The sequence below is a fragment of the Elgaria multicarinata genome, chromosome 15 (genome assembly GCF_023053635.1).
Source record: "Elgaria multicarinata webbii isolate HBS135686 ecotype San Diego chromosome 15, rElgMul1.1.pri, whole genome shotgun sequence".
NCBI classification, from domain to species: Eukaryota; Metazoa; Chordata; class Lepidosauria; order Squamata; family Anguidae; genus Elgaria; species Elgaria multicarinata.
The window spans coordinates 30617820-30632771 of record NC_086185.1 but is presented as its reverse complement, the minus strand read 5'-3'; the positions used below and the strand labels follow the sequence as shown (position 1 = coordinate 30632771).

At 48.0% G+C, this 14952-nt stretch overlaps 1 protein-coding gene across 1 annotated transcript; it reads left to right on the top strand.

The window, feature by feature from the left end:
* The first annotated feature begins 402 nt into the window (after positions 1-402).
* On the top strand, positions 403-10126 carry IGBP1 (immunoglobulin binding protein 1). Its single transcript, XM_063141766.1, has 6 exons — positions 403-620; positions 1683-1994; positions 3751-3946; positions 7346-7425; positions 7627-7739; positions 9645-10126. The coding sequence occupies exons 1-6, from the start codon at positions 433-435 to the stop codon at positions 9794-9796; spliced, it is 1041 nt and encodes a 346-aa protein (XP_062997836.1). The 5' UTR covers positions 403-432; the 3' UTR covers positions 9797-10126.
* Positions 10127-14952: the final 4826 nt, after the last annotated feature.

The following is a 14952-nucleotide window of genomic DNA, read 5'->3' as shown; positions in this document are numbered from 1 at the left end:
CCCGGGGGGGTTAAGGGGGCTCCTGCCTGGGGGGAGGGGAGAGGCCCGGGGGGGGAGAGGAGGAGGGGGCGCCCAGGCCTTTCCGTTTGAGCCCCCCCCCCCCCCCAGCAGGCCCGCAAGAGCGCGCTGCACTCCGTCCGCATGCGAGGCCGCCTCTGGGGCCCGGGCAGGACTCGGCTTCTCCGGCAGGAAGTCTCAGGGCAGAGGCCGTGCTTACGAGGCTATCGGCCCGCGGACGGAGACGACCGAGCGCGCATGCTCCACGGGGGGCGGGACGTTCTCACGCCGGCCGCCCAGGGTGGGTGCGTCATCACCGCGCGCCCCAGTAGCCGCGGCGGCGCCGGAAGGGGAGGTGAAGCGCCGCTGGCCCCACCCCGGCAAAATGGCGCCGCTTCCGGTCGCGCCGCTTCCGCCTTCACATCCCGTGCTAAGATGGCGGCGGCGGCGGAGGAGCCGTTGCGGCTCTCGGAGCTGCTGGAGTCCGGCTGGCGGCTGCTGGACGAGGTGGAGAGCAGCACGGAGCCCTCCTCGGGGGCGCCCGCCGTCCAGCGCAAAGTCCAGCGCGGCGTCGCCCTCCTGGAGCGCGCCGCCAGCGCCGTCGCCGAGCTCCAGCTCTTCAGGTGCGAGCGGATGGCGCGGAGCATGTGCAGAGCGCCCCTGCCTCTCGCGACCGTGCGCAGGGCGCCTCCCTTCGCCCCTCTCGTGCGGGCGTGCCCTTTCCCTGCCCGGGGCTGGGCCGCGCTCTGCACCTGCGCGAGGGCACCTTCGCCTCGCCGCCAGGGCAGGAGGGAAGCGGCCCCAGGGCTTGAGGGGGGTCAGTGCCCAGGTTCATTAGAGGCCGGAGGGAGACCCCCAGCCGGCCCGGCCCCCTTCCCCTGCCCCTGCCCCGGTCTAGGGGTCTGGCTGCGCTTTGCCCGCGCTGCAGGTGAGCTGATGCTCCCGGCCTGGGCAGTGCCCGCAGGGCCGATGCCAGGCTATTTTGCGCCCTAGGCAGGTGAGCGGCTTTCACCCACCCACACCCATCCCAGTGTACCTAGACGTGGGGCACCATCGCGCCCACCCAGCCGAAGCGAAGCCAGGACACTGGGGTGGGGGTGGGCGGCTTCGGAACAGCATGCCCGCCCGGAAGCCGCTCTGGGAGAGCGATTTCCAGGCACACCGCTCCGAAGCTGCCCCCCCACTCCAGCGTCCTGGCTTCGCTTCGGCTGGGTACCCAGCCGAAGCGAAGCCAGGACGCTGGAGTGGGGGGGCAGGCGTGGCTTCTCTTCAGCTGGGTGGGTGCCCAGCCGAAGCGAAGCCAGGACGCTGGAGCGAGTGGGCGGCTTCGGAACGGCGCGCCTGGAAGCCACCCTCTCAGAACCGCTGTGGGAGAGCGGCTTCCGGGTGCGGCGTTTTCCGCCCGCCTTATCTTGGCGCTCTAGGCAGCCGCCTGAGTGGCCTCTATGGTAGCACCGGCCCTGAGTGCCCGGCTCATGACAACAAGCCCTGCTTGCTCCCTCTTCCCTGCTCCCTGCTTCCACTTTATTCCTCCATGGCGAGATGCGCAATAAAGAGACCCTGCAAGTTAAACTAATGCTCGTCAAACGAATTTGCGTGTTTTGTAGAGGTTGCGGAACTCAGCCTTGTTTTCTTTGTCGCACTGAGATTGCTGTGCAAAGTGTTATTCCTTTCTCTGCTTTCAGCCAAAATGAAGACCTGGAGGAGATTGCATCGGCAGACCTGAGATTCATGCTGGTACCTGCTCTGCTGGCAGCCCTCGTCTTAAAACAAGGCAATCACAGCAAGCGGCTGGAGCATGTGGAGAAGGCACGGGCCTCGTTCATGAACTTCTTGAGAGTCTGCAAGGACTATGGGATTGGCCAGTTTGAACTCCCTCGGGAACCGGAGAGCCTGGAGGAAAGTGAGTCTGCTGGGAGCTCTTGGAACCCTGCTCCGGCGTCTGATCAGGTGGCTCTCATTGCCATGGCGTCAAATAGGCAGGCAAAAATTGAAAGGTGAGCAGGCAGGGCGTGGGGATTTTGCTCCGTGGGCCCATCTGGGCAATGGGAGGCATAATACCCTCCCGGTTTTCAAGGAGGGCCAAGAACTCTTAAAAGGCACCCTCTTGAGTATAGGTGCTTATGTGGTAGGGATTACGGTGTCAACTGTATTAATGCAAATAGGGCTTTTTCCAGACTCCTGTTCTGATCTGTAATAAAAGATTTGGGCTTCTCCATCAGTGAGTGATCCATGTTGTATAGGGAAGATAGTCCGACCAATGGTTGTTTCACAGTTAAAGTTGCCTCTTTTAAGAAACAGCTTGTCCTTTCTTGCTTCCCCCTCCCCCCCATCATTTTCAGAGTTTATGGAGAGTTTTCCATTCTAACAGAGCAGTGCTAGTGGTGAGTGCAGAGAGAACTAATTGCAAAGGAAGAGCATTTGGGGCTTGTACCAGCAAGACAAAATGGCAGGAGTGGTGGTATTTTCCTTCTTTCACGTTCCATGTTTTATAAAACAGTATTTCTGCCATCGGAACCTGTGGGAGGAAAATTATTCCAGGTCCAGTGCTGGGATATATTCTTCCTAGTGTTGGGTGTACATCTGGGGACCAGAAGGGTTTTGGTTCTGCCAGGACAAATCCATGCTGGCTTCTAGTAATCACTGCATGATTTACAAGGTTCTTACAGATTGACTTTATAATCTGTATTGGTAGGGGTAAGTTGATATATATGGGGTTCAACTTGTTGGGGGGGGGATTGCAGCCCCCCTGAAGGACCAGGTTTGTAGCTTGAGGGTGCTCTTATCACGGTCAGTAGAGGCTCAAGTGACCAACTTAGGGTTGTAGCTTTTATCCAGCTTCAATCTAGAAATTGATAATTTAGCTGTAGTGATCCATGCTTGGTAACTACATTTCGATTACTGTGCCACGCTGTACATGGGGCTGCCTTTGAAGATTGTCCAGGCACTAAAGTTGGTGCAAAATACAGAAGCAACAGTAGCTGGAATTAGGCAGTTTGAACATATTGCACCAGTTCTTCCTCCATTGTGCTGACTCCCAGTACATTTTTGAGCCCAGTTCAAAGTGCTGGTTTGATCTATATTATCCTTCATTGCTTGGGACTACTGTGTCTGAGGGAACACCTCCTATGTGTAGATCTCACCAAGCAGAGGAAGAGCAAATACTCTGTGCCCTTCTCATTCTGAAGCTCAGAGGGTGGCTACGAGAGAGAGGGCTGTTTCAGTGGTAATTCTAGTCCTGATGTTGAAGAGACACAATTCGGTGTCTCCTGATTCTAATATTTGGTTAGACGTATATGGGAGAAGGTGGTCCTTCAAATATTTAAAGCTGTTTAGGGCTTGAAAGGGCACCTTGAATGGGGTTTGGAAATGCTGGAAGCCCATGAAGTCGTCGTCATGGGCAACTGACAGGCTCCCGATCATCCGCTCCAGTCTGTAGACTGTAATCCCAACCTTATGGCTGTATATGATTGACTTTAAAGCCCCTTTGCAGGCCCACTTTTTGGGCTATGCACAGGTATATAATTTTTTTACAGTAAAGATGAAGAATATGAAATGAAACAGTTGGCTTTAGCAGAGTGGGCAGATCGCAAGAGAAATGAGATGTCTGCCTTCATTATGCAGGCTAGCATCATTTTGTTTCCCTACTATGCATAGTGATGCTTCCAGATGCTTCGTTTTCTTATTCCAGATGGCCCAGGTTGTGGATGTAGGGAGCTGTCTGAGACCTCCCCCTTTCCTTTCCTAAAACAGATATAAGCAGAAGAAGGAGGTGGAGAATCGTCTGGCTTCCTTGAAACCCTTCATTGACAGTGGCCGAGCCGAGGAAGAGCAAATACGGGAGTTCTACTTACTACAAATCAAGAAGTGGATAACCACAAGCCTGGAAGATATTGAAAGCATTAATCAAGAAATAGCGATCCTCAGGCGGCAGGGTGCTCTCAAGCAGGTGAGAGAGCAAGGTGGTGGGCCTTATAGCAGTAGAGGCATTATCTGCCTTTGTGTGATTTAGTTAAATAACTCCTTGTGAGCTACCACTGATTCTGGACTGGATTGCTTCAGATTGCAGGTGCTAGATTGCATCTCAAATTAGTTCTAAAAGGATAGAGATGTAAAATTCCTGAAAATGTTGAATCCATGGGGGAAATGTTTTTTAATTCTCCTCTATGATTTCCAGCATAATTATTTCTCCCTTTCTTTTTAATGGTTATTGATTTAATGTATATTTTACTGATAGACGTTTAGGAATGCTCCATGCCATTCCCAGGTTCTCAGCATGTGAGTAGAGTCACTATATCATAATATGAAATAAAAACATGCACTTTTGACAGTTTGGGTTTTGTTCTGTAGAAGCCTGTGTTTCTGGCTTGTTCAGGTTAGATGCTGTAGCAGTCCATTAATGTAGTTTTAAAACACAAATGTGAGAGAAATGGTAGGTTATCCCACCGCTGCCACCACATGTGATGAAACAACACGTGGGTTACCTCATTTATGTTTGGGTAGTTTTTTAAAAAATAATGTTGTGGCTGTGGTCTATGGAACCCACTGCTATAGTTTATGGATAAAATCCGCAGTTTGACCTCAACATCGTGGGGAAGAAAGCTACTGGTCCTGATAACCCTGTGCTACCTACAGTAGCAGAGGCAGTATTATTATTATTATTATTATTATTATTATTATTATTATTATTATTATTATTTTATTAATTTATATAGCACCATCAATGTACATGGTGCTGTACAGAGTAAAACAGTAAATAGCAAGACCCTGCCGCATAGGCTTACATTCTAATAAAATCATAATAAAACAATAAGGAGGGGAAGAGAATGCACTAAACAGGCAGTATAAAAGTCAGAACAAAATCAAGTTTTAAAAGCTTTAGGAAAAAGAAAAGTTTTTAGCTGGGCTTTAAAAGCTGTGATTGAACTTGTAGTTCTCAAATGTTCTGGAAGAGTGTTTCAGGCGTAAGGGGCAGCGGAAGAAAGTGGACGAAGCCGAGCAAGGGAAGTAGAGACCCTTGGGCAGGCGAGAAACATGGCATCAGAGGAGCAAAGAGCACGAGCGGGGCAATAGGGTGAGATGAGAGAGGAGAGATAGGAAGGGTAAACCTATGTACACCAGTTGCTGGGGAACATGGGTGGGAGGGTGCTCTTGCACTCGGGTCCTGCTTGTAGGCATCTGAGCAACAGCTGGTTGGCCTCTGTGTGAACAGAATGTTGGACTAGATGGAACTTTGATCTGATCTAGCAGGGCTCCTATTACGTTACATTCTTATTAGGAAGAGCTGCCTCAGCTGTAAAACCTTTAACCGCTGCCACCAAGATAAACCTACCTAAAAGAATCTAAATTTCTGTGCCTGGTTCCTATGGTGTATCCATGAAAGTATCCATGAAACCACTGATATCATCTCTACAGATAAACTTTCAGAACAAACAAAAATTAGGATGTATGGTGTATAACTAGGTTTACTCCTAGAATTATGATTGGGGAAGTACATTTTTAAAAGTTTATTCAGACAAAAAATTACAAACTCACTGAGTTTATTTTTAATGTTTTTAATTGTAATAATTTTATGAGTAAACCATTATACATAACCCATCTAACATTTCTAGCATCTAACAAATGAATCTGCATGTTTTCTCCCCTGCCCCCCCCAAAAAAAATTATGCAAACAACTCTAAAAACAGACCATGGGTTATATGAGGGTTATTTAACTATCATGTAAGCCATGGTCACCGAGTTCACATGATATGACAATCCCCGAGCGGGGGTGCATATTCAAAATGGCAGCTGCATCATGGGATTAAATGACAGTAGGCCATCATGTGCAAACAGCCCTGGTGAAATGTTTCCATATATTTCCTGAACAATGGTGCAAATATGACCACCATATTTATGCTGTTTTATTCTTATAGGCAGGCTTTGCATTTATGTGTCTCGCTGTGTCTTGCATTCTTTCCTTTTTCTGTTTTTATAGAAAGAATGGCTTGCAAATATCCCCATATAAGGTTTTTCTTATGACCACCTATGTCAATTTGAGAGTAACAGCACAATCCTATACATGTCTCCTCAGAAATAAGTTCCATTGAGTTCAATGAGGCTTATTCTCAGGTAAGTGGTTATAGGATAGCAGTTTAAGTATGGGAATATAGGCAGGTGCAGACAAGACAATTTTGTTTTCTCATTCCAGTGTTGCACCTTTCTGCTTCAAGGTCTTGGCCTAGACTTGCGCTCACAAAAAATAAGTAAGAAACAGATACGAAGTGCCCATGACTGTTAGGTTATGGTTTGATAGTTACTGGGCAGACTAGAACCATTTATTTTCATCCAATGTTTGGTAGGTGGAGTGGAAATATTTGTATTTGAGAAATGATTAGATTAGTTTTAATCATTTCTAAAATAGTAAAGCCTCCCTTAATTCACTGTATCTGGTAGAGGCATTTATTCTGTTTACAGGTTAACTATATGGCTAAGATGCTTATATCCAGATTATTTACTGTTAACCTAGTTGTTATTTAAGAGAAATTTAGCATTTACATTAAAAAAATAAAACAGACAATCTGATTAAGCAAATTAATTTTCTTTTTTCTTTTTAAACATCGTTTTTACCCACCCATCTATATTGTCTTTCTGTCTTAACTAACTCTTCTGCCTTGCTTGGCCCAGCTCCACCGCCACATAAGCCCTGGTGGACAGCTGGTTGGCCACTGTGAATGCTGGACGAGATGGACCCGTGGTCTGATCCAGCATCAGGACTCACATTCTTAACAACAGTCCTGTTTCACATGTGACTTTAGTCAAAAAAACAGCCTAAGTCAGAGAGCCGGAGTGGCAAAATGCTGGTCTGGGAGTTGGCAGCTGCGGGTTCCAGACCCCCACTCAGCCATGAAGCTCACTGGGTAACTTTCGACCAGTCATTGACTTTCAGCCTAACCTACCTCATAGGGCTGTTGTGAGAGTAAAATGGAGGGAAGAAGACCAAGTAAGCCACCTTGAATTCTTTGCAAGAGGAGAAAATGGTGGGATATAAATGTAATGATAAATAAATGAACAAGCCAAGTCTGAGAAACCAAAAGCTCAGAACTTTCAGGAAGGGAGAGCTAGTAAAGACTGTAAGTGTAGGTTTAACATGTTTAATGTTATACTTAACTGTGACTGTTGTTTTTGTAACGAGAGAGAAATTTAGTGTTTTCATTACTATTTTTATTTTTAAACCATGTTTTAAATGAAGATTTTAGTGTGTGTGTGTGTGTTTTGTTTTGTTTTAAAAATCATCCATTTCACCTTGGTGTGAGAGCAGATGGTACTGAAAGATGCTTCTCCTCCTGCTCTTCTTCCTCCTCTCTAGGGTTCAATCCAGCAGCCTTCCCATGTGCCGAGGCCTCCAGTGAAACCCTTCATCCTTACCCGGGATGCTGCTCAGGCAAAGTATGCTTCTGTATGGATGTGGGAGGAGGGCAGGCTGGGCTGGGCTCTTTGGGACGTGGAGTGCTGTTGCTGCAGCAGCCTGGGGGACCCTCCTGCACTGCCCCCCTCTCTAGAAGCGGGTCTCTGCTTCTCGCCCTGCAGGCTTTCTTGCGTTGACATGGCATTGCAGCACTGCTCTGGCTTTTTTTTTGTTTTTTGTAGGGTGTTTGGTGCTGGCTACCCTAGCTTGGCGACCATGACAGTGGATGACTGGTATGAGCAACACCAGAAGCAAGGAGCCATGCCTGATCAGGGCATCTCGCAAAAAGCCTCAGGTATTTGAGGGGAGGAAGACAGCCAAGTTTGTGTATGAATCTCAAGCCCACATAGAGGGGCTTACGATAGGTATCAGGGACCGTAACGATATTTATATACCGCTCCCCATTGAAAAAAATTCGGAGCGGTGTACAAGGTAAAATGAAAATAAAAACAGAATAAAACAGTTAAAACAAAATTTAAAAAGAAGCAAAACAACAACAACACAGTAATCCAAGGCTGCATGTTAAAGAAAGGCTTCTTGGAATAAAGATGTTTTCAGGAGGCGCCGAAAGGAGTACAAGGTTGGCGCCTGCCTGACCTCCAGAGGCAGGGAATTCCACAGGAGGGGGGCCACCACGCTGAAGGCTCTTCCCCTGGTGGACTCCAGTCGGAGGATGGATCTATGTGGAACCACCAGGAGCAGGTCCTCGGATGACCACAGAGACTGGGCAGGTTGGTAAGGGAGAAGGCGCTCTCTCTCTCAGGTATCCTGGTCCCAAGTTGTTTAGGGCTTTGTACACAAGTACAAGAACCTTCAACCTGGCCCGGTAGCGAATAGGCAGCCAGTGCAGTTCCCTCAGCAGAGGAGTTACATGCTGGAAAGGGGCAGCTCCAGACAACAGCCGAGCTGCAGCATTCTGCACTAGCTCCAGCTTCCGGAGCAGCTTCAAGGGCAGCCCCACATAGAGCGCGTTGCAGGAATCCAATCTTGAGGTTACCAATGCCTGTACCACCGTGGCCAAGCTATCCCTGTCCAGTAATGGCTTATTGAGGGTTAACACTCTTCTGGCTGGATCTGACCCCATACGTGGAGTCTGCCCGTTGCCGTCTTGATTGGACCCCCAAATGACAGCAGCGTTCCCAGATGGCTCTGGGTGAAATTAAGTGTCCACTGACTGGTGATGACCAAAGGAATGGGGGTGGGGATGTGTGAATGACCAGTCTCTGACTTTGTGTATAAAGGCCTGATCTTTCTGAATGGCAGGTTCTGAGTTCTAAGGGTGTTCACTCTGCTTGTGAGTGCATAGAAACACCTAGCTGGCCGCTGGGCCTGGCCACTCCAAAGGTTTCATCTTGCACACAGAACACAGGGTGCCGTGTTGCAGGTCTCTCTTACCTTCTGTACCTGAAGGGGGCACCTTAGGCCTGCGCACACGCAGATGCCCAGGTGACTTGTTAGGCTTGGTCCCAAGCACAGGCCAGGCAATTCCTGCATCCCTGGCAATGGGATATAGCAACTAACAAATGGCCAGTTGATTCCCCACCCCCACCCCCCATGGTTGCATTTCTTCTGTGGAGAGAATCGGTGCAGGGGCAGGAGGAACCAGCAGTGCATTTCCTAGAGGCCAAGCATCACATCCCTGGAGGCAAGAGCCAGGAAAGGACAAGGCCTGTATGATGATGCTTAAAGATTAAGGCCTGGGATGCAGGTGGCTTGAGCTGCAGTGGGCCCTGTTCAGAGCTATGTGCTGATTTCCTGGGTTCAGTGGATGTGAATTGCATCAATCGGTTTCATTGATGAAATCCTACCATATCGTAGTCTGCCCTCTCCCTGGCCACCCAGAATTTAACTTGCACCACTTCTGGTAGAGTTCCAGGCTCAGGTTTTGATGAATCTGCAGGAGAACGGAACTACTGTCTGCACAACTGCTGGACCTGATTTTATGCTGGACCTGACTGGGAGCACTTTGTAGAGTCCATCTACCATGTCAAAGTGGACCTTAGGGGCAGTGGTGGCCTCGGTTATATTGTGCACAAGCTGTTCAGTTATCCAGATAGATAGATAGATATCTACTGCAACACAACAGTATCCATGTATTATATTTTATTTAGTGTTGTTCCCTGCCTCGATCCAGAGGGAGAGGCAGGTAATAAATTTATTATTATTATTATTCAGTGCAGGTCTTGCTTTTGGCTTATAGCAGGTACAGAAGAGCAGCGGAAGGAACTGGAAGAAAAGGCCGCGGAAGAGGCAGAGGCAGCAGAAGACGAACTAGTGTGGAAAGCAAGGGAGTGGGATGAATGGAAGGACCTGCACCCGAGGGGTTATGGCAACCGGAAGAACATGGGCTGATAGACGTCCTAGGGAAGAGCCTGCAGCCCTCTCTAGCAAGTGCGTAGAAGCTGCACGGGGCTTCCTTTCTTGAGGGATGAACAAGACAAGGTTTATACTTCTGGATCATGTCAAATGCCAGGCGTGACTTGTGTATCTGGAGTGCAGCAGCAGCGTCGTCGTCATGTGGAGGCCTTACTGGGGGGGGGGGGGGTGTTGGATTTCCTGGCACCTCCCTTTCCCAAAGGAGTACTTGATGAGCTGGATGGATATCAATTTGGAAGTACTTTTGGTCGCTTTAACTTATTTATTTAAAAAGGTCAAATAAAATGCCTTTGTTGGCTCATCTAACTTGGCGTGGTCCCTTCCTGACGTCTCTCATTTTTGGACAAAGGGGCTGGGGGGCCGTGTTACAAGTCCAAGGATTGCTGCATGGGTGTTTTAGGCCTCTCCCCATTCTGTCCTGCGGGTGGTTGTGGGAATGTCCAAAGATGCAAATGGAGATGCAAAGCCTAAGTGCCAGCTCTGAGGGCCATTTGTGCCATAGAAGGATTTAATCGTTTAAGGACTTGTATACCATTTTGATGCAGGGTGGTTTATCATGAATTAAAATAAAAGATCAGGAACATCAGTAAAACTGGCTGGAATTTAGTCGTTAGTTAGGAAATGCTTGCCTGAAAAGAAAAGTTTTCAGCAAACACTAAAAACTTAAGTAATGCATGCGCATGCCTGATTTCAGTTGGAAGGACATTCCATAGGGTGGGAGCCAGCAGGCTAAAGGCCCTACACCTGGTGATTTCCAAGTGGATCTCCTACCTTGTGCTGCTACCAGGAGTGCTTCTTCAGAAGACCTTGTTAATTAGACAAGTGTCCTCAAGTATCCTGGTCTGATAAAAGTCCTATTCAGTGTTTTAGAGGAGGGCAACGAGGATGATCAAGTTACAGGAAGTCGGATTCTGGCTGGACATCAGGAAAAACTTCCTGACTATTACAGCAGTATGACAATGGAACCAATGACACAGGGAGGTTGTGGGCTCTTCTACACTAGAGCCATTCAAGAGGCAGCTGGACAACCATCTTTCAGGAATGCTTTGAGGTGGATTCCTGCATTGAGCAGGGGGTTGGATATGATGGCCTTATAGGCCCCTTCCAACTCTACAATTCTTATAGGTGAAGACCAGACCTTAAACCTGGCATAGTAGAAGATGGACAACCAGTGCAGAGATGTTGCATCAGACAACTGCTGTGCAGCTGCGTTCTGCACTCTGCAGCTTCTGAAGCAGCCTGAAGGGGAGTCCTCCATAGAGAGTTTGCAATAATCCATCCTCAAGGTGGATGCCTGCACCATCATGGCTATGCTGCCCCTGTCCAGGAGTAGCTGTAGCAAAAAAACAAAAACCACTCTCAGCTGCCAAGGTCACCTGGGCTTCCAGCAGCAATGACTGAACTAGGAGCACACCCAGACTACAAACCTGCTTCTTTAGGAGGAGAATAACCCCAACAAGTACAGGTAACGACAAGCTTATATCTCTCAGACCTGGAAGTCACTCACAGGATCTCCATTTTACCAGGATTAAAGCTCATTTTGTTGGGTCTTCATCCAGTCTGTTACTGAGTCTAGGCACCAATCAAGGACTTCCCTGGCCACACGAGGCCAATGTTATAGGTTAATAGAGCCTAGTGCCATCAGATCATACTTTGTGGGGCTCCACAGCTCAAGAACCAAGGAGTTTTAGAATGGCCACCCAATGTTACTTTCTGAAACCGACCCCATAGTTCTTCCTAAGAACCAGGAATGGCCTCCAGACCTCACCAAAATTGCCTCCCCTTCTCTAGCACATTGTAACCAAGTATCCATAGCTTTAAAGCAATGCTTGACTAGTATGTGTACTGTACTTCTGTTAAACAGTCAATATAGATAGATGTCTATTTTGTCCTTTGCCATGCTTCCCATGACAGCCATTTTGTGGTGGTGCCCAGGACAGTTTCTCAAATTGTTAAATGTACAGTTCAGACAAACACCCTTGGGTGTGGACAACAACACACCTGAACATCTGTTACTCTCCGCTAAGGATAAATAATACTTAATGAGTTAGCTGATTATGACCCAAGCAATAGACCCATCATAGAAAGCCAGCATGAGGGGGTCTAGACTAGTGAAGTGCTACTAAACTGGGAAACTTGGGCACCACCACAAAATGGCTGCCCTGGGACTCATGACAAAAAAGACTGAGCACAAGGCACAGGTGGGGTCTGATCCCCACTAAAGAACTTCTTTGAACCCAGACTTTTCAGCACCACAGAAACCTGTTTCACAGCAATCCCAGTAAGACAATATCATCATCACCAAAGTGGGAGAGGTGGAGCACTTTGCTTACCCTGGTCTATCTTGTGCCTGTCATAAAACATGTGTTAAGAGAGTGTCCTAACACAAGTTTTGTCTGTTCCGAACAGTTGAGGACTAGGGCCCTGTCCTTGGCTTTCTGAAGCTCTGGATTATTTGAATTCATTCTGTTACAAAGCAGGTGAAGGCCAGGTATGTAATTCCTAAGGGAAAATACCACACTTGATCCCAATATCAATACCATTTCTGGTATTGTCACACCCTACTTTTCTTGAGCTCTACTGAGCAGAAAACACTGGCTGTTTCTGAGTGTGGTTAAAGGTCTCTGTAATTAGCACAAAATGTAGAGGAACCCAAAGTTTAGTGGATACCCCCAAAGTATTGCATAGTGAAGGATGCTGTTCATTTTTGTTACCCCATTTGTCGCTCATTGGAGAGGGGGACAGTGGACATGCATTCCCTTGGCCAACTTATTTTCCCAGAATGCTCTGGATGTGGCATCATTTTGGATCGGGGGGGATGGTGCTGCCATTCCGCACCCCCACCCCAGAATGCCGTAGAATAATAATAGTGCTTGACCCTTGCCCCTCGTGGCTCATTACATCAAATAAGGAGGGGATCGCCGGCTGGGTCCAGGAGGTTGTAAATGCCTCCTTGAGAGAGGGAGTGGTGCCGGCCTCTTTAAAAGAGGCGGTAATTAGACCACTCCTGAAGAAGGCTAATCTGGACCTGAAGGACATTAACAACTACAGGCCGGTGGCTAATATCCCCTTCCTGGGCAAGGTGCTTGAGCGGGTGGTTGCAGGACAACTCCAGGCACTCTTGAATGAAACGGATTATCTAGATCCATTTCAATCGGGTTTCAGGACTGGTTTTGGAACGGAAACTGCCTTGGTCGCCCTGTGGGATGACCTCTGTCGGGAGAGAGACAGGGGGAGTGCGACCCTGTTGGTTCTCCTGGACCTCTCAGCGGCTTTCGATACCATTGACCATGGTATCCTTCTGGATAGGTTGTCTGAGCTGGGAGTGGGAGGTACTGCATTGCAGTGGTTCTGCTCCTACTTGGATGGCTGATTCCAGAAGGTGGTGCTGGGGGATTATTGCTCTGTGCCGTGGCACCTAAGCCATGGGGTTCCACAGGGCTCTATCTTATCCCCTATGCTGTTTAACATATACATGAAGCCGCTGGGGGAGGTTATCCGGAGATGTGGACTGAGGTGTCATCAATATGCGGATGATACCCAGCTCTACCTTTCCTTTTCATCAAACCCAGGTGAGGCAGTGGCTGTTCTGAACCAGTGCCTGGGCACAGTAATGGACTGGATGAGGGCTAACAAACAAACTCAATCCAGACAAGATGGAGGTACTGTTAGCGGGTGGTTCATCTGTCCGGCAAGGTGATGTTTGCCTTGTCCTGGATGGGGTTGCACTCCCCCTAAAGGATCGGGTCTGTAGTTTGGGGGTGCTCTTGGATCCAGAACTGTCACTTGAGGCACAGGTGAACTCAGTGGCAAAGAGCACCTTTTATCAGCTTAGGCTGATATACCAACTACGCCCTTATCTGGACAGAGATAGCCTAGCTACAGTTATCCATGCTCTGATAACCTCTCGTTTGGATTACTGCAATGCGTTATATGTGGGGCTGCCTTTGAAAATGGTCTGGAAACTTCAACTGGTACAAAACAGGGCAGCACGGTTACTAACAGGGACTGGCCGACGAGACCACATCACGCCAGTCCTTTTCCAGCTTCATTGGCTGCCAGTCCAGGTCCGGGCCTGATTCAAAGTGCTTGTATTAACATTTAAAGCCCTAAACGGCTTGGGGCCAGGCTATCTGAAGGAACGTCTCCTCCAATATGTACCTGCCCGGACCCTAAGGTCATTCTCAGGGGTCCTTTTCCGCGAACCCCTGCCAAAGGAAGTGAGGCAAGTGGCTACCAGGAGGAGGGCCTTCTCTGCTGTGGCACCCCGGCTGTGGAATGAGCTCCCTAAGGAGGTTCGCTTGGCACCTACATTATATGCTTTTAGACGCCAGGTGAAGACCTTTTTATTCTCCCAGCATTTTAGAAGTCTATAAATAAATTTTAACTTGGTGTTTTAAATTCGTAATTTTGCATTGCTGCTGTTTTTATCTGGTTGAGCTTTTATATTGTATTTTATATTATGGTTTTATACTGTTGTTTTATACTTTGAATGTTTTTAATTTTTGTGAACTGCCCAGAGAGCTCCGGCTATTGGGCGGTATAGAAATGTAATAAATAAAATAAATAAACTTTTAGTTGACCTGTTCTATATACCCTTTTCTCCAGGCAAAACTTAACGATGTGCGGATCTCAGCTCTTGTTTAATTTTAATAAGCAATTTTCTCAGAAGCTGAACTATCATAATTGATCATTTCTGTTATTGGCATGCATAATAAGCCAATGCAGGCAAGTGTATTCAGTTTGCATAAGACACATGAGTAATAGAATTGAGCGTCCCTTGAGGCAAAATGGAGTGGTCCTGGGACAGGATTTGGATTCATCACACAAGTCTACCCCCGAAAGCAAAACCCAAATCAGCAGTCTCATTTCCAGATTGTTTGAACTTCTGAAAACTTCTCCATGGGAGAAGGAGCGGCTTCTGCTTAGGGCATGTAATGTTTTATATAGCTTCTTATGAAACTGGAATGCTTTTCTGGATGCTTTAAGGAAAGAACAATCCTACATTTGCCTCCTCTGAAATGCTCTGTCTGCCCCCCGCCCCAGCTATTAAAAGGAGCGTTGCACGGTCAGGATTCATCCACGTCTCCTCCCCTTGTATGTGTTTAGTTTTCCTTTGACCAGATGGTGGA

Coding starts and splice junctions, on each gene's coding strand:
- IGBP1 (XM_063141766.1), top strand. CDS start 433: ATGGCGGCGGCGGCGGAGGAGCCGTTGCGGCTCTCGGAGCTGCTGGAG. Junction 621..1,682: donor GCCGAGCTCCAGCTCTTCAG/GTGCGAGCGGAT, acceptor CTCTGCTTTCAG/CCAAAATGAAGACCTGGAGG. Junction 3,947..7,345: donor GGCAGGGTGCTCTCAAGCAG/GTGAGAGAGCAA, acceptor CCTCCTCTCTAG/GGTTCAATCCAGCAGCCTTC.